Source organism: Caloenas nicobarica, chromosome 15 (genome assembly GCF_036013445.1).
Source record: "Caloenas nicobarica isolate bCalNic1 chromosome 15, bCalNic1.hap1, whole genome shotgun sequence".
NCBI lineage: Eukaryota > Metazoa > Chordata > Aves > Columbiformes > Columbidae > Caloenas > Caloenas nicobarica.
The window spans coordinates 10,113,350-10,132,170 of NC_088259.1; the positions used below are offsets into that span (position 1 = coordinate 10,113,350).

Sequence of the window (18,821 nt, forward strand, 5' to 3'; positions counted from 1 at the left end):
CACTTTAGTGCAGAGCCCAGCTCTGCTATTTAAATATCTGGGCTGAGTGGCTGGTTGTCATCTCTTGGCAGCTGGATCTGGGAGCTGGGCCCCTCTGTTCGGTGCTTACTTGGAGGCTGATGTTGGAGAAGGCACTATCATGCTCTCATCTGACATTTATATAATCCCTTTCATTTTTATCCCTGACCCCAGGAACGAGGCACCTTCTCCAAGCCCATCGTCCAGAGAGAATCTCGAGTTTCTTGTGGCTGAACTGGAGAAGACGGTTGCTTCTCTACAGAAACAGGTAAAACTTTGTGCCTCAATATTTGTCTTCTTGTCACCCCAGGAACAGGATTTAGCCATTAGCTATGGGCAGCCTCTATGACTTCTGTGCCCTCCAGAGCCAAGAACAACCATCTGATCAGAGAGGACCAGCAGCAGGTAGAGGAGAGGTAGAGTAGGGAGAGAAGAGATTAAGCCTGGCTTTGTGAACTCAGACCTCTGCAACCAAAGGGTAAAATACAGATTTGAGCCTCAGTGGAGGTTAACTTGAGCTGGCACTTCCTTCTTGGATTTGGGACAGGTTAACGATGATCTGTGCAAAGTTGCAGACTCAGAGCTGCTGCTTTCTCCTCCCCACCAGGTGAATGCACTAGAGAGCCAGCTGAGGTGGCACCACGGTAACATCAGCACACATGGACAGGGGAAGAAGACTGGAGACAAATGGAGAAAAAGATGACGATGTTGCCTGTTTCTCTAAGGTCAGTGTGCTTCTTCTGGGCTGGGGTCCAAGAGGTGAATCAATGTGGTGCTGCTGGGCATGTAGTGGGACACCTGAGGAGTCTTCACATAAAGACTTGCAGAAGGGGATGGAGCAATCTGGTGATGAATGGGACAAGAGGTAATAGGCTTAAATGCGGCAGATTAGACACTCCTTCCTACCAGTAATGATTAGTGGATGATTCACTGGAATGGGTTGTCTGGGGATACTGTGGCGTATCCATTCCTGGAGGTCTTTTAAGAACCGGTTTGGCAAAGATGGGGAAAGACATAAGTATAGCATGGACTTGGTGGACTGGGTGAGGTTCTCCTGGGATTCTGGGTAGGTTTCTTCTAGCAACACTTAATATCCCAACCCCAAATCCAACAGCCTCCACAGGACCTTTGTGGGGAGAGATATCACAAAGCTCCATGATGGACTAGATGGACTGGTCCCTCCTCAGGGTAACCAGGACATCTGGGCAGATGGAGCAATCCATCATTTGCGTACATGTTGGAAGAGATTTCCCTTTCAACATGAGTCATGGCCCACTTCTCTTCTGCAGGACCAGTCCTCTGTTTGCTCAGCTTGAGCCAAGAAGTTGAGGATGTTCAAGTGCATGTTTAAAGTCACTGTCACCACCTCCCAGCCTGGGGATCCTGCTCAGCTGTACAGGGTGCTGACAGAAGCTGCACAACCTCTAGACCTGTGTTTTGGGGCACAAAGAGCAAAAACTGAGCTCCCTTAGGCTGTGTTCCCTGGGGATCCCTGCAGCCTTGAAAGAGAGGATGAACAGCTCGCTGGCACCTGCCAGTCTGGAGGTGTTTAATGGCTTTTACATGTTGCAAATGATTACTCCAGGGACAGGAGCAGAGGAGTTATGCAGAAGTGTTGTTCTGCCAGGCAGTCTGTACCAGAAGGAGCATCCTCTGGAAGTCAGATTACAGGAGAGGGCGAGCAAAGGCTGGTCTGTGCTGGTAATCAGCAGAAAGCAGAAGGGGAAGCCTGGACACTGGCCACACTGTTTTCCAGTCTAATTGGGTATGTTTGTCCCTATAGATTTTCCAGTTGAACAGTGATGCCCCTTTAGAAATTTGACATAAATTGCTGTGTTGCGTGAGTTGGCTTTTCCTTGCTGTTGTTTGCAGATCCTTGAAGAGCACTCTAGGGTTTACAGGATCCCTGGAAAGTATTTCTGTGGTTTTAAAGGGCTCTGAGCAACCTGAGCTGGGTGAAGATGTCCCTGCTTATTTCAGGGGTTGGGACTAGATGAGCTTTGAAGGTCCCTTCCAACCCAAACTGTTCTATGCTTCTGTTTTTGTGCTGCAGTCATGCACACCCCAGACCTGCCAGGCACTGTACAAACATCTCTCTCTGCCTCCAGCTGCCTCCTGTCGAATTTTTTTACTTTTTTTTTTTTTGCCATTTCAGGTGCCCTGTGACCTGCACTCCCACTCTCCACCAGCCAGTCCAACCCGCTCCTAAGGGCTCAGCAACAGCGGCCATGAGCCCCTGCGATGCTCTGCCTCCTCTCACACCTCCTGTACTGCTGCCTGTTCCCGGACCACTGTACTTCTGCCTGTACTGAACCCTCTGCACTGCCTGTCCACCGTCCCTACGTCTGTCAGCCCCCAGGGATGGGCTCTGCCCTCTTGGATGGTGACAGACCAGCCACCTGCTGAGATGCCACTTTCTTCTGCAATCCCCGGGAAACATAGGCTAATTGAAGCTGCTTTAGTGCCACCATTCTGCTCTTCTCCTCTTCCCACGCAACGCTGTCATCATCCACCGCCCTTTGTCTGAAGTGTCCCGTGGGCACCCAACTGAAACAATTCATTGAGAGGCAAAACCTTTCTCGAATGCACTGTGGTGCCAGGAAGCATCTGGAGAAATCTTAAAAAAAAAAAGAAAAAAAAAAAGAAAAAAAAAAAGAAAAAAAATAAACATGAAACCCAAACCAAACCCTCAGCCATCTTCTGATGCCAAGAGAAAGACCAAGAGGAACCTGAGGGCCCTGCCACTGTTTGGGCTGAGCTCACCGTCCCTGCCAGCCCCGAGGGGGTGACCCCAGGGCTTGGGGAAGTCCCCCGGCTGTTTGGGTGCTCCAGGACGGGATGCCAGACACAAACCGCAGCCACCCGCAGTGCTGAGATCAGCTGCTGAGCTTTGCCAGATATGGGGTACCAAGTGGTGCATCCTCAGTGACGTGGCCCTGCGAGTGACCTACTGTCACATGCCCAGTGCTCAAAAACATTTTCCTTGCTGTGACCTTAATTCTCCAACTTTCTGTCCCTTTAGAGGTTTAATTTGATTTATATTTTGCTTCCTTTTTTTTTTTTTCCAAAAGGCTCTTTGTTGGAACATGTATTTGGAGTGTAAACATAACAGAACCTGGAACAGAACCTCGGATAATTAGATGTACTGGGCGCTCTCATTAGTGGAGAGGAGCTGCTGGTTTCTGTCAGTTCGTACGGGAGAACATGATGTGCAGTATTTGACAGGCGGATGAATGCAAAGTGCTGTTTGTGTTTAGTGCTCCCAGGTGCTCTGCAGCTAAGCCAGGACTATGTAACCAGCTCTGCGGAACAGGTTTGCTGGTTTGGTTGCTCTTTGGAGGTGCTTTTTAGTGGTGCTAGGAAGTCCCTGTGTATCCACCATAGCCTCAAATCTGTTTGCACAGATTGGTTTTTAACATGTCTTTGTAAGCTGGTCACAGGGACTAAAGAGAAGATACTTGATCCATTAGATATCTGTGCCTTCCTTATCTTTCCTCTGTCCTCCTACCCTCCTTCCCACAGTGCAAGGACCAGAAACTTTGGTGAATGTGCTTGTTCTTCTCCCCGCTTTGTGTGTTGTGTGTTGTTTTTTTTTTTTTACTTTTTAGTTGTGTTAGAGTACCAAAGGGATTCAAGGCAGCAGGGATGCTCCTGGAACTGAATAAGAAAATAAAAAAGATACTAGAAAAAGGTTGTGGTTTATCAGCTGTTTGCTGGCGTAGGACCTGGTGCCGTGCGTGCGTGTCCTGTGCCGACGTGGGTTTGCAGTGATGAGTGTGTGTCATGCGTGTCTGGCCCGTTCAGCTCGGAGGCAGCATTTAGTCCTCAGGGCTGTTTGTCATTTGGAAGTACTCTTTCATTTAGGTGCAAATCCAGGTCCAAAGCCTCGCGTGTTATAAGTCAGCTGCACTTGTCTATCGCTTGTACCACTAGAGAATCTCATCTGGCAAAGGTCAATAAAGGTAAATCAGGCTCTAGCCTCCTGCAAACCACAACTTTACCAAGTCCCCAGTCAAAACAGCAAGGCATAAATGTTCAGTGCTTAATCTAATCAGATAATCTCTAAATACATAACCAAGCAACCCATTTTCCTCCTGATGGAGCAGGAGGTGAGGAGCAGACTTGTCAGAAGTGCTGCAGAGGAGATTTTCCCTTCCCCATGTGTTGCAAACCTTTCTGTGCTCCATCCTCCCCCTGCTGAAGTGGGAAAAACACACAGAGAAATTACAAATCCCTGTGTGGCAGCAAGTGAGGCTGTTTGCTGGGCAGAGGGGAAAGATCTTGGGGGAATTACCCGAATATTCAGGTGCTACTTTGGTAAGTAGGGAGCAGAATATTTTATTAAAGATTTTTTTTTTTTTCTTGCTCCCACCTATGCAGCAACATGTGGAGCAGAGCCTGCTCACGGAGCACTGTCCTGCCCTGTGCCCTTCTCTGCCTGGGACAGAGTGGGGATGGAGCTGAGCCCAAACTCAGATACAGAGATCCAGCTTTTACAGCTTGTTTGGGCATCATAGGACGCCCAGAACACAGCAAGGCCAGAGCTGTTGACCCAGGAATGGGTCCAGTTTGTTCCTCACACACCATACAGTTGCAGTCTGCAGGTCAGACCCCTACAATACGTTTTCCTTTTTCTTTCAAAACCCAACTGCACACCCAAAATGTGGTACCCAGACCAAGTATAAGCAAAGGAGGATCGAAATAATGGCCTCGAGGCCAGGAGCAGAATTGCCGGGGCAAAACTCCCGGTAATTAGAGGGAATGGTTAAGTGACAAAACCCAGGCTGGGGCTGGGGGGCTGGCATTGGGATTTCTCACCAGAGCAGCAATCTGAATATGCACGTGCAAGATGTGGGATGGAAATCTCTGTTCCTTTGGCTGTCTTTGCTAGAGGCTGAGCAAGCACCAGATCCCAGTGGATCTGGGAAGTGGATTTCTTAGAGCCACTCTGCAATGGGGAATTACCGGGATGAGGGAAATGCTTTGGCAGGCTGCGCCTGGGAGGCCACTGCGGACAGAAAGGAAGAAGGATCTTGTGTTATAAACCCTACAATATCCACCTGGCAAATATCCAAACCACTTCAGATCTCCTCTAAGGTTATTTCCTTAATTCTATTTTAACTCTCACACATTTGTGGATGAAATTATTCTCTTATGAATCAAAAAAATACCCTCCCACATAAGTGAGATCAAGACTATTAACTGGAGTCAGCCACTTATCACAAGAGCTGCTTGAAGAACAGAGACCTGTGTTTACCGGGGCTCTGGCAACAAGCAGGAGAGCACGCTTTAAAATAATAATTTAAAAAAAAAAAAAAAGAAAAGTTATTCTCCTTTCTTGAGAGCGGCGAGCCTGGCTCCAGCTGTGCCTGTCTCCCAGATGTGCCCGCGGGTCTGAGCGTGGGACTCCCTCCTGCAGACTCATCCCACCCGCAGACTCGTCCCACCAGATCAACCAGTTTCACTTTCAGAAATAGGAAGTTGGTGGGGAAGGGCCCAGACGCGTGTGAGGGACGTGGGACGGCAGCATGAGCTGCCTGGCCGGTGCGGTGAGCCCGGGATCGCCCCCTCCTCCGGCCTCCAGCAACGTGGTGGCTTAGACCACCCCACCCACCGCATCCACCGGCGATGGAGCAGTTTGTCCGCAAGCGTCTGACCTTCCTGACGTCGTTCTGGAACAAGCTCCGTCCCCGCTCTGTGCCGGAGAGCTGCTCGCTGGGGTATCTCGGTTCCGATTCCATTTCGCTGCACTCGGAGCCAAACTCCGTTTCCTTCATCCCCAAGTCCTCTCTCTGTATCGCTTTATACGCTTTCACAGCCCGGAGTGTGGACGAGCTGAGCGTAAGCGCAGGGGACAAACTACGTGTCCTCCGAGAAGAAGGAGAGTATGTCTTAGCCCGTCGGCTGCTGGGGGAGCCGGCCGTGGGCTACGTCCCCGCTGCCTATGTGGCCAACCTCAGCCAGGGCACCTCGGCTCATCACCCGTAAGTACCCCGAGCGCTGGGGGATGGAGGCTGGACCAGGGTGGCACATCCCTCTGTGGCAGTGAGGAGCAGGAGCTCCCTGTCCCCTGCTTCTGCCACCAGCCGTGGTGGCACCGAGCGGGGGTCCCTGCTGTGGAGCTCCTGCAGCTCACGGCAGTGGGGTGGGGGTTTTCAGCACAGCGAGTGAGGGCTGGGGGATGTACCCAGGGGAAGAGAACCTGGTCCCGTTTCCTGGGTGCATCACCCTGGCACAGGATGGGGTGGCTCTGGGCTTGGATTTGGTGTGATAGAGTGGATGGGTGCAGCTATGGTGCCAAATAAATGGGTTCTAGCTCCTCTTCCCCTGTGTTAAAGGGGAGAGAGGGAGCTGGGGAAGCTTGTGCTTGAGTCCTGAGAGTCCAGGAGTGTGGGGAGAAGCAGTTTGTGTTGGGACCTGCTGGGAAGCCCGGGGCTCTGTAGGGATAAATCGTGCTGCTGCCATCCGGGTTCTGTTAACCCAGGGCTGGGGGCTCCCTCCTTGCTGGTGCCTCTCCCACCTGATGTGGAGCTTGGGTCGATGTCTCAGCTGGGGAAAGCCCAGGCTCATCATTACATAAGGCAGCCTGGTCCCGACATGCCAGGCAAAGCGCCCCGAGACACAGCAGCTCCTGCGGTGCCAGGTCCTGAGACACGCTGAGCGACGGGGAGTGTGGGGATGGGGGGTGTAATAGCCCTGCAGACCCCCTGGGTGCTCACTCAGTGCTACCGGGGCACAGGGGTGATGGAAAGGATTCGGGGGGACTGGGTAAGGTGCCATGAATTCAGGGACAGCGATTGCAGGTGGTGGGATGGGAGAGACCCTCATTTGCTCCCCACCCTGTGGCTGCTTTGGGGAAAGGCAAAGCCAGTCTGGCTGGGATCGTGCTGGGACCAGACTGGGGAGGACGGAGGGGTCAGATCCTGCCTTGGTCCCACTCACAAAACAGTTGGGTGGGCAGCAGCTGAGTGTGTCTGTGTCTGCATGTCTATGTGTGCACATGCACAATCTGTGCACAGCCCCATCCCGATGCTGGAGGGGAAGAGGATGCCGCCGTGCCGGAGTGAGCACACAGCTCAGCGCTGGGTGGTAATTTGTTCAGCTGTGTAACCCCAGCATGTATAATTCACATAATTTCCTGCACAGCTTCTCAGACGCTGCTGATCCCAGTTAATGACGAAACCCTCAGCTCCTCACGTCCCGGCTATGTTAGGATGGAGCAGCCTCTACCTTCCCTTCCTGTGTGCCCGCTGAGGACCCAGCCAGCCACCCTGCCTTGTCACACTGGAGATTTGGTGACAAATCTCAGCACTGATGGGGCAGATAAGGGTCTGGCTGGGTCCTCCCTCCTGGCTCGATGCTGCGAAGGTCCCCAGCCAATGCCGCTGTGTCTGGAGCAGCAAATGGCAATTCCCAGAGATGTTTTTGTTGATGAAAACACTGAGACCTGGCCAGCTCAATGCAGCCGTGAGCAGATGCTGCTGGAGCAAATGGTTTGCAGTCAGCAAGCTGCAATAAAATGCAACGTGTGCCTGCAAAACCATTGCAACTCTGGCTAGCAATGGTGTGAGCAGGGAGACACATTTACAGGCTCTGAGCTGCTCGCTCAGTGGCTGCCAGGGGGGAGCAAAGGGTGGGGAGGAGCTAATCCTGCTCAGAAGGTGCAGAAGCCCCTGGGATAGATGCAGCCCCATCCATGTACCATCTCTTTGCACCTCTAACCCCGCTGCTCGTCTCCCCCAGCTGGTACTTCAGCAAGATCAGCCGAAACGAAGCTGAACAGCTTCTCCTCTCGCCTCCCAACCAACACGGCTCCTTCCTCGTCCGCGACAGTGAGAGCAGCAAGGGCGAGTACTCTCTCTCAGGTAATTTAGTGGCAATTACCCAGAGAAAATGAGCAGAGGGAAAGGAGCCAGGCTATTCCTTAAGGCAGCTCCTGGCTTGGTCAGCACAGGGTGAAAAACATGGAAATATGTTTAAAATGCTTTCCAGCATCTTGTTAAAGTGAATCAACTGCTTTCTAAAAGGATGGGGAAAGCTAATAGATGCAGGTTTGGATTGCTGAGTTATTGTGACAAAGGAAAGTACGTGTCTCCCATCCAGGATATGAAAGCCATCAACAATTCACAGCAGTTTAATGATGGTTTTGTAGTGCTAAGTCCCAGGATTTCATTCCAGTGGCTTTTGTCATCCGAGCGTTGTCTAAAAATATGCCACCGCACCAGATTGCCAGAGCCTGGGCTGCTCCCACGCACAGAAATCTGAATTCAGGGAGTTTTGGGCCAGGCAGTGCCAGTGCGACCAGGTCCCATCCATGTAAAAACAACCTGGAGAAATTCCCTGTGTACCCACATCCCACCCATTGCCCCCCCAGCTGCAGAGGGTCTGTGGAAGGTTCCTCCCGATGCTGGTTTATCCACCTTGCGCAGCAATGAGCTCCGAGCAGGTTGTTTCTGTGGGAATTATCTCTGCTAATAAACTAATTATCACTGCATCACCTCTGCAGTCCAAACGAGCTCTGCTTGCCCATGGCCAGGAGTCTTCTGAGCCAGGAGGTAGGAGCAAAGGGGGCGATGGGATGTGACACTCCAGGGGTGAGTTGGGTGGCTTTAGGGTGAATTAATAGACTGAGTGCCTGCAAAGGAGACAGGGTGCGAGTCAGGAGGGAGGTGGGAAGGAACTGGTGATTGCACGGTCTGAGCTTTTCTCCCTACCTGGGCTTTTCCCTGCAGTTCACAACCATGGGAAGGTCAGTCACTTTCGAATCTGCAAGAGCCCCAGGGGCAGCCTCTACATCCAGAAGGGACGTCCCTTCCCCAACATGGAGGAGCTCCTGGCCTTCTACACCGAGCACTGGAAGGTCATCCAGAGCCCCTTGCTGCAGCCCTGCAGCCCCGCGGTGCGTACGCTGCCAGGGCGGAAAAGAAAGGAAAGATAAATTAAGGAAAAATAGGAATAATTAGTCTATCCATTTGTGATTGCAGCTTTATTAAACTAAATTTAAAAGACACCATTAGTATGGCTACCAGCATCACCTTTAATGAGACATATTAAGGCTGGACATGGCTTTTATATGTATTTTTGACCAGCCAAAATGCACAGGCTTTCCTGAAATGTCTTTTCCATATCAAAGACTAGAAACCGTGCTGTTGTACATCCCTTCGATACTGAATCTGGAAATACCTGCACTTCAAATTTTTTTCCTAGAGTATAAGATGACCACATTACTTTAATATTGTTTTCAGGCCAATTAGTGTGGCAGCCATAGATCCAATTAGACTATTAATCCCAAGTTGCCAGCTCATTTCGTGATTAGGATTCCATCCACCACTTATTACTTAGAAATAACAATTAAGCATGTGCATAATTTGAGAGTGAAATTGAAAGGTGTAAGATAAAAGAAATGCTTAATGAGCTGAAGTCTAAGTCAGCCATAACGTGCAATAATACTCATTTACTCATTTTTATTTATTGGTGGAAATAGAGAAAAGCCACATTTGAGGTCTGATGAGGAGAGAATTATGACTTGAATTCCTAATATTCCATGTAGTCTCCAAAAATCTCCCCCCTCGCGCACACTGGTTCCCAGCAGAGGGGATGCAGAGGATGTCCCACATGTTTTGTGCCCCCGATGAATCATAGAATCACAGGACAGTTTGGGTTGGAAGGACCTTCCCAGCTCCCCCAGTGCCACCCCTCCCATGAGCAGGGACATCTGCACCAGCTCAGGTTGCTCAGAGCCCCGTCCAGCCTGGCCTGGGATGTCTCCAGGGATGGTTCATCCACCACCTCTCTGGGCAACCTGGGCCAGGCTCTCACCACCCTCAGGGGAAAGAATTTCTTCCTTATATCTAGTCTAAATCTCCCATCTTTTAGTTTAAAACCATTACCACTTGTCCTATTACAACAGGGTACATTTAGCAGAGGGAAAAGCGATACACAGGCTGCAACACCAGTGCAATGCAGGTGGTGGAGCACCATGTCTTGCTCACTCCTCGGTGGCCACCAGACCTTGGTGGGCATCAAGAGCTGGTGCAGGCTCCACCAGCAGGCCGTGCATGGTGGCTGGTCCAAGTGTGAAATGTCCCTTTCACAGACCCCCCCCGAGAGGGACGGCTGGGAGCGCCCGCGCTGGGAGTTCACCCTGCGGAGGAAACTGGGCGAGGGCTACTTCGGCGAGGTGTGGGAAGGGCTGTGGAAGAACACGGTGCCGGTGGCCATCAAGATCATAAAAGGTAGGTGGAGGAGCAGATGTTAACAATGGCCAACTGGGTCTCTCGTTCACCACCTCGTTGTTCACCCGTTTTTGTTTCCTGGTCCTCTTGGTCGTTGTGTCTGCCTTATGAAGCAAACTGTTGTAGGATGTGGCAAGTAGCCACTGGACTACTTCTGTGGACTCACCTAAGCTTGGGTTGCACCTTTATAACATGGCTCTGTTCAATGGGTTTGTGATAATCATGTTAAGTCCAATGGGTTTGTGATAAGTCCTGGTGGGACTACAATTCTGAAAATGGGATCCAAAGCCCCATGGAAAACACCTTTTGGGTGTTTTGGTCTAAGACACAGGGTGTGCAGACACAAACTTTGAGAGCAGGGGTGGGCTGTGAGGAAGAAAATAGTCCTCATCCCAGCTAGAGGTGCTAAGCTCCCAATATCCACATAAATAGCTCACAACAGCTGTGTTGTCTTTCTCCCCCCAGCTGACATGAAGGCAGAAGACTTCACCAAGGAGATCCAGAACCTGAAGCGCCTGAGGCATGAGAAGCTGATCCAGCTGCACGCCGTCTGCTCGCTGGATGAGCCCGTGTACATCATCACTGAGCTCATGCGGAAAGGCAACCTCCACAGCTACCTCAACAGTGAGTCCTGGTGCTGCCCTGTAAATGCTTTTTGTGCCTCAAAATGGCCTTAAAAACCCAAGTGGGGACCTTAAGAGAGCACAAGCCTGGTTTTGGTCCTGTTTAGATCAGTGGTAATGCAGAGCAATCCATGGGTGCGCGGTGGAGACGGTCTTGGGTGACACCAAGACACTGTGTGGCATGATCCTTTTGGTGTCTGTGTGAGCTGGGTCCATATCAGTCTCTGGGAGCCCAAGCATGTTGGCAGGGACCTTCATCCCTCCTTCACCCATCCATGATCTGCCAGCTTCCACCAGTGCACAGAAACCTCACTGCTGTGGTTAGGCAACTTCGTTAGGAATGAAATGGCCAAACCTCCCAGTGGCTTGGTTCACAAACAGAGCTGGTCATAGACCATGGTCCACCCATCACCCAGCCATCAGTTTATTTTTCTTGGCCTTTCTTTTCCTGACCCAGTAATCAGTCTTGAAGGGAAACAAGACAAACAACTCCCACCTTGCTAGGTTGCCCCCAATGCTTGGATTGTCTGGGTTAACAGGTCCTGAAGGGAAGTCCCTGGGCACCTCCCACCTGCTCAACATCGCCTGCCAAGTGGCGGATGGGATGAGGTACCTGGAGGAGAAGCACATTGTCCACCGGGACCTGGCAGCCAGAAATATCCTGGTGGGAGAGGAACTCACCTGCAAAATCGCTGATTTTGGACTTGCCCGTCTCCTCAAGGTTGGTTGGTGGGATGCTGTGGTCCCTCCCATCGCTGTAGGCCACCCAGTTGCCCCATGCTGCAGCCGTTCCCCTGCCGTCCCCTGTCCCAGCCCACAGCCCCAGCAAAGTCCCCAAAGCAGTGGCTGTGTTCATCAGACCAGCCCTCGTGACCCATCTCCCATTGCTTTTCAGGATGACATTTATTCCACCAGCAGCAGCACCAAAATCCCGGTGAAGTGGACGGCCCCGGAAGCTGCCAACTACCGCACCTACTCCCTCAAGTCAGATGTCTGGTCCTACGGGATTCTGCTCTACGAAGTCTTCACGTATGGACAGATCCCGTATGAAGGTAGGACTGCCAGCCCCCTCCAGCACCACTCTGTCCACACACTGGGCTGCTTGTTCACAGTCCCCAAAAGCCAACATGTCATGAATTGTCGTATTGTCCCTTCCACAGTGGATGTGGAAGCAGCTCCAAGAGCATGAGCAAGTTATTGTCCACTTTGGGGATTACTTAGAATGTGTAGATGAGGTTCTTAGGGACATGGTTTTAGTGACAGTCTTAGGTTAATGGTTGGACTCGATGATCTTGAGGGTCTCTTCCAACTGAAATGATTCTATGATGTTCAGTGCTTGTAGCGTGGGTGCAGGAGATGGGGGTGGGAAGGTGGTTCAGGCTCTATTCTACCACAGCCTCTATTCTACCAGCTTCATGGCAGAGACACCATTTCACAGCAGCACCAGTTGACATCTTGGCCCATTGCAGGAGTACCTTCAGGACATCCTTTGGGGCTATTAGATTCAGGCACATCTTCTCCTTCCTTGTAGGAATGACAAACCAAGAAACTGTACGGCAAATCACCAGGGGCTACCGCCTTCCCCGGCCCAGCTCCTGCCCTCCCGAGATCTACAGCATCATGCTGGAGTGCTGGAACGGCAACACGGAGGAGCGGCCCACCTTCCTGGCCCTGCGGGAGAAGCTGGGCTTCATCTACAGACGGCTGCTCAGCTCCCTCTCCTGAGGGACCCCTTCCCACCATCCTTCCTGCACAAGCCCCTCCAGGCCAGCTCTTGCCAAGCGGCTCCTTCCTTCTGGTTTTGCCCTCTGACAGGGCTCCAGGGAGAGCACATCTCCCCCCAAAAAACAGCCCGTGGTCCCTCTTGCTCAGGATGCAGGGAGGTGGCCAAGGGAGAAGGCGATGAGTTGTGGAGAATCCACGGCCGGCGCTTGGCTGTGTAGCAGCCTGGAGAAGCCGCGTGGCAGTGAAGGCATCACCCAGAGTTTACATCTTCAGCCAGCCAGTGGGGTGAGAGGTCCCTGACGCTCCCCGCACCGACCTGAAGGTTTGTGGTCAGTTGTGGCTCTTGTTTTTTCTCGTAGTGTGTGTCCGGTGTATTTATCAATAAACACGTGTGCATCCACTCACGTGAGTCCTTGCTGGATGCTCTGCCCTCCCTGCTGAGGAAATGATGGTTTGCAATCAGTCCCGCTCTTGCAACCCCGGATATAACCATCTTCGTGTCTCTTTGGTCTCTGTTTATCCATGTGCACGTTAAACCTTCGCGTTCCTCCTACAAGAAACTAAAGGACCGAAGCCATGTGCGGCAGGTGATGGATTTATCGCGTGCCAAAGGGCTGTGACATGCGTGGTGGAGGCACAACAGGGCGGTTGCAGCAAGATATTAAATTTGCAGGTCTGATCGCCACCAGATGGGGCTAAAAAATCAAGCTGGAGAAGGACGAGGGTGCGTGTGGGGTGAGCAGGGCTGGCGTGGGGAGCAGCCGTGCATGGCTGGCATCCCTGGAGAAGCCAGGGTGACATGGGGACACGGGCCAAGCCAGCGCTGCCCATGGGAGCTTTTCCTTCCTCCTCCGCAGCTGCATTAAAAGCCGATCTGCTGCCTGGGCTTGCCCTCCAGCACGGTCTGCTGGGTTCTGGCATTTGTCTGAGTCATTACTTGCTTTCTAAAAGCAGAGTTTGGTGGGGGGAGGGAAGCCCAGATTTTCTCACCTTCTCCCAGGATCTCAGCCTGGGCTGGGCACTGCAGCTGTCCCCTAAAGTCCGGGCTGCTACGGGCTCTTCCCAAAATCCACCTCTCAAAAGCAGAGCTGCTGGGGCCTTTCCAAATCCCCCCCTGGGTGGGCATTGCAAACACGTGTTGTTAAAGGCTGCTCTGCTTTCAGCCTGGCATGTGCCCTGTTTGCAGATCCAGCTTCACCAAGTGGCATTTAAAAAAAAAAAAAAACAGCGTCAGGCTAATGCAATGTATTTATTTGAGCTGCACAGTTTGTTTCTATTTTTAAGGTCCCACACTGGTCTTTGAAGGTAATGGGGAAGCAAAGCTGTTGGAGGGGAAAAAATAAAAATAAAAATCCCCAAGCAGCAAGAGGCAGGCAATGAAAGGAAATATTTCTTACTCGGGGACTGCAGTGAGAGGTCCTGCAAGGACTGCGGGGTGGCACAGGGGCTGCTGCAAGGGCTGAGAGTGAGCGGAAAACACCAGCTATTTTTTTTGCTCAAATATGTGAGTTAATCAATAGTCAAAATGGAGCAGAGGAAGGGACATCTGTCCCCGGGGGTTTGGGGCCATGGGTGGTGGGTGCCCCTCCGATAGAAACGCGAGGGACTGTCCTGAATCTCATGGTGGGGCTGGGAGCAGACCAGAGCAGGAAGATTTCGCACCTTTAAATCCACCCTGCCAGGGTTTTGTTTGCCTCCAGCAGGAACGGGGACCTTGCCCCCACACTGTTTGCTCAGTGCTTTATTGGGCAGCGCTCTCCAGCTCTCAGGCTGATCAGAGAAGGGCCAAACAGCAAAGCTGACTAATTCATGGAAAAAAAAATCAGCCGAAACATCACTTTGGGCAGTAGAACATACGGGCCAGCTGGGCTGGCCAGCCCAGTGCATCCCCCAAGGTGCCACCCGACCACGAGCTCCAGTCTGGGATCAGCCTCACGAAACGCAAGCCCTGAGCAAGGCTCATCTCTCCCCACATCCCAGAGCGCTCCCTCTGCTCTCAAACCCTTCCCCAGGCACTTTCTGCTACCCCACGGGGCACTGGAGCGGGGCAGCAACATGCCAGGGGAGCAAAACCAGTTTGGAGCCAGCGAGAACAGGCTGTGCAGCCAAGGGTGGGGGAGGCCACAGCAGAGCCGGAGCTGCTCACATCCAAAACACACACGCGCCGGTGAGTCACGCTGGCAGGATGGTGCCATCTGGAATTACTGGATCCTGCTGGAAGTGCTGCGGTTGGACACGGTGACGTGTCCTGGTCCAGCCACATTGACATGCAAACAGAATGGTTTGGGTTGAAGAGATCTTCAAAGCTCCCCCAGTGCCCCCCTGCCATGAGCAGGGACATCTGCACCAGCTCAGGTTGCTCAGAGCCCCGTCCAGCCTGGCCTGGGATGTCTCCAGGGATGGGGCACCCACCACCTCTCTGGGCAGCCTGGACCAGGGTCTCACCACCCTCAGGGGAAAGAATTTCTACCTCATGTCTGGCCTCCACTCCCCTCTTTTAGTTGAAAGCCATTGCTCCTTTTCCTATTGCAGCAGGCCCTGCTAAAAAGTCTGTCCCCATCTTTCTTATCAGCCCCTTTTAAGTATAAAACCACCACAATAAGGTCTCCCTGGAGCCTTCTCTTCTCCAGGCTGAAGACTCCCATCTTTCTCAGCCTGTCCCCCTATAGATGTTCCACGGCCCTCATCATTTTTATGCCTCCTCTGGCCCCTCTCGAACAGGTCCATGTCTTTCCCCTACCGACATCCACAGCTCTGCCCTCCCACCCTGGATGAAGACCAGTTTTAAAAGGCTGCTCGACTTTATTAGTTGCCATCGTACAAGTACAAGGTAAATAAAACATGTTACCATGCCTGCGCAGAAAGGGTGTCGTTGCATTAAGGAAGAGTAAAAAGGCTGGTGTGGGAATCGTTGGGGTTTTGCTGTGCTTTTTTTTTTTCTTACAAAGCAGCACTTTTGCCTACTCTATGGGGGAAGGGGCTGTACCCGCCGGCTCACGCCAAGGGCCCGGAGCTGGGCTCGCTGGTGTGATGCCTCCGTCCCGCTCCCGGGGCTGCCATCAGGCCACACGCCATGGGTCCTGTTGTCACCTGCAGCGCTCCCAAGCTGCAAGACAGAGCAGAGAAAGGGTCAGGCTGACATCAAAGCATTTCATTCTCACTCTGCATTTATTTTTGCAGTGAAAGAGTCAGTGCCCTGGGCACGAAGACATCACCCATCGGGTCAGGATGCACCTCAAGGGACGCACCAGGGATGTCCCCAGCTGCCCTGGGTGCTGTGTTGGCACTTCTCTGCATCATCTCACCCAGGGAAAGGACTCACCTCTCCGGGGATTCCGACACGGTTGTCATGGCCGGGTGAGTTGTCTTCCCGAAGAAGAAGCTGGCCCACCAGTGGCCGGGGTCGGACTTGGGCAGACCTGGGGGAAGGTCTGGGTCAGTGCAGCCCCCACCGCCCCCCAGTTCCATCCCACAGGAGGAGCTGGAGCATCTCCAGTAAGATTTGCAGTGGAGGGGCCGGGGGCAGAGTCCCCCCCATTGACCCGGGACAGGAGGCACTTACCCGGGGGATGGGGGATGACCTCCCCAGAATACTCCGAGCTGCCACAGGAGCTGTTGCTGGATGTGGAGCTCAGGCGCCCTGTGGAGACATCATGGCCATCAGAGGCACCATCGACCCTTGGTCGTGCCATGAAAAGCGGAGCACGGCCTCGGTGTGGCCGTCCCTGGGGTGACAAGGCTCGGTCTCATCACCACCTCTCTCCGGTACCTGCCCAGCTTTAGTGCCAAATCAATAAAAACCACTAGGAAGAAAACACCAGAGGGATGACAGGCTGGCCAACAGCAGGCAGTAGAAAAACACCTAAACACACATGTAGGAAAACACTCGCAGTCCCAAGGACATTATTTAATGGCTTTGCATCTGTATGCAACACTCAGGAGGCCTTTAAGGTTGAGAAGATGCAGATTTCTGCATATAATCCATGCAGGTTTAGTCCAGTTGCTACAAGCTGGTTACTAGTTTCAGCTCAAGGGGAATACTTTAATTTCCTCTGGTTTAGACAATCCACTAATCCAGAAAGTCTCTTCCCTGGAGATGTACCAGCAGCTGCCATTGCCCGGACTGGTTTTACAGCTCATTTCAACAGCAACAGTTCAAAATGCATTTAAAACCGTCACCTCCCCTCACCTACAACTTTAATGACAAGTGAAGGAGATTGTGAGACCCACCTCCAGCTGGTACAACCGGGCAGGGGCTGCAGTGGCCCAAAGGAGGGTCCCAGCAGCAGGAGGGACGGCTGGTGGCTGCCCCGGTTTGTTACCAAGGAGCCTGGCAGCTCTCCTGGGGCTTCAGCTGGAAGCTCACACCCAACATCAGCTTCATCTCAGCTGGAACCACGTCCCCCCAAGCCTGGCAGAACGTCCTGCCCACACACCCCCTGCCCGAGCCCACCCGAGCTCTTACTTCTGTAGTAGTTGTGCGTGGCCATGAGCGAGCCGCTCGATGGGATGGATGCCATGGTTCTTGATCTTGGTTCTTGTGCAGATCTAAAACCTGCGAGCAAAGGGGCAGCTGTCATTGCAGAGGGGCCCCCGCAGCCCCTACCTGCCTCGGGCCTGACCTGCACCCACCCACGAGAAAACTGCAGGAGTTTGAATGGTCCCAGTGTGATTTCTCCACAGATTTGACATGTGCACCATCACGGCGGCTCCGCACTGGAGATGGAGGTTAGTGCTCATGGTGCTACACGCGGTTTAAGTCTGCAGCTGTAGAGCTCTTACGTGCAAAGCCAAAATAATTCCCTCGAAAACAACTGCTCACACAGAGCCCAGGGTGGGCGAGTCTGCACAGCAGCTTCCCTGCGCGGGTGTTTTGCTTCTGTACAGAAATCCAGTTCCCTTCTTCGCATCAGCAGCTCGGGAGTTATGAAATCGCGGGCAGAGGTTGCGTAAGTAGCAAAGGAGTGTTTTGCTCGGGGCGCATACCGAGGATTTTCCTGCAAAGGGTTCCAGCCCCAGCCTGTCCCCAGCAGCACAACCACCCCCCCCCGAGCTGGGGCCAAACCTGCCCGCCCTGCACGACATATCCCCAGCTCCACAGGCAAGATGGCTCTCCCTGGCCTATAACATGCCCACTTCTGCACTGGGGAAATATTAATATTTTTCTCCTCCTGATACAAAGCACTTCCCTGCTCAGACACTGACTCTTCCCACGCCTCAGAGTCTGACCCTCTCTTTTTCAAGCGAGCTCTGAAAAGGCTCAAACAATCAACGGCGCCGCTTGGCAGCACAAGGCACAGTCCCCTGGGCTTGCAGGAGGACACCGACCCCATCGCCACCCGCAAGAACAGCAAAAGCACCGACCTGTGAGTACTCAGCGCCCCGGGACACCCACCATCCCCCGGGCACCCAAGTCCTCCCTAGCTCTGATGAGGCTTTCCTTGGTCTAACGATGGACCCACTCGTTGGATGTCCTGTTACAAAACGTCCTCCACGCACTCACGTCCCGGTCAATACAGCAACCTCTAGGTGGGAAACTGAGGCACGGAGCCATCTCCCAGAAGCTTCACCCCAAAAGGACTAGATGCAGCCTTGCAGCTGACCTATTCCAAAGCAACCCTCCCTTCCCCACCACTACATTGCTACGGGCCACCCCCTTTCTCCCCGTCCCCAGCCCGATCGCAGCGCACCTTGGAGGGGCGGCGGTGGGGGTCCGGCGGGCGGGCACTAGGGCCGCGGGGGCCGCTCGGCGGCGGCGCCGCTCGAGGAGCGCAGCGTCCGCTCCGCACGGCGTGAGCCGTGGCGCTGCTGGCTCCGCCCCCCCGCCCCGCCCTTATATAACCTCGTCAGGCCACGCCCCCGTGAGGGGAGCTCCGCCAATCGGGATGGGGAGCGCGTCCCCGGGCACGCCCCTTTCGTGCGAGGGGCGTGGCCTGCGCGGGAGCGTGTGCGCAGCGCCGGGAATTGCGGGGCCGCGCCGGGACCGGCGGTGTCGCGGGGAGGCGTCGCGGGCTTGGCTTGCACCCCCATAAAAACTTTTCACATAGCAGTCAAATAACACTGGACATTCGGAGCGAGGAGGTTTAAAAAAGCTCAAGTGATACGGCCTGATGCCAGTTCTAAAATTCGAGCATAAATGAATCAAAAGATAAATATGGACTTGAAGGGATTCTGAGCTGGCCGGCTGTATCAGTTTTTGGGGGAGAATATTTTATAGGAA

At 53.1% G+C, this 18,821-nt stretch overlaps 3 protein-coding genes across 3 annotated transcripts in view; 2 read left to right on the plus strand and 1 right to left on the minus strand.

Annotated features, from left to right (window-relative positions):
- LOC135994627 (peroxidasin-like) overlaps window positions 1-2,690 on the plus strand; it is a 43,089-nt gene extending 40,399 nt beyond the window's left edge. Inside the window, exons 21-23 of the mRNA XM_065645316.1 lie at window positions 193-286; window positions 626-743; window positions 2,174-2,690. Coding sequence (XP_065501388.1) covers window positions 193-286; window positions 626-721 — 190 coding nt within the window. The 3' untranslated portion in view covers window positions 722-743; window positions 2,174-2,690. The remainder of the gene's footprint in view (window positions 1-192; window positions 287-625; window positions 744-2,173) is intronic.
- Window positions 2,691-5,646: 2,956 nt separating this feature from the next.
- LOC135994746 (tyrosine-protein kinase Srms-like) lies at window positions 5,647-12,935 on the plus strand. The gene is made up of 8 exons (XM_065645561.1): window positions 5,647-6,002; window positions 7,762-7,883; window positions 8,751-8,917; window positions 10,115-10,253; window positions 10,719-10,877; window positions 11,416-11,597; window positions 11,772-11,928; window positions 12,408-12,935. Exons 1-8 carry the CDS (start codon window positions 5,647-5,649, stop codon window positions 12,599-12,601), a joined length of 1,476 nt encoding a protein of 491 aa, XP_065501633.1. The 3' UTR covers window positions 12,602-12,935.
- A 2,448-nt stretch (window positions 12,936-15,383) lies between these two features.
- On the minus strand, window positions 15,384-18,402 carry PPDPF (pancreatic progenitor cell differentiation and proliferation factor). Its single transcript, XM_065645814.1, has 5 exons — window positions 18,292-18,402; window positions 17,067-17,156; window positions 16,164-16,241; window positions 15,924-16,020; window positions 15,384-15,707 (listed from the first exon to the last, which is right to left on the minus strand). The coding sequence occupies exons 2-5, from the start codon at window positions 17,119-17,121 to the stop codon at window positions 15,596-15,598; spliced, it is 342 nt and encodes a 113-aa protein (XP_065501886.1). The 5' UTR covers window positions 17,122-17,156; window positions 18,292-18,402; the 3' UTR covers window positions 15,384-15,595.
- Window positions 18,403-18,821: the final 419 nt, after the last annotated feature.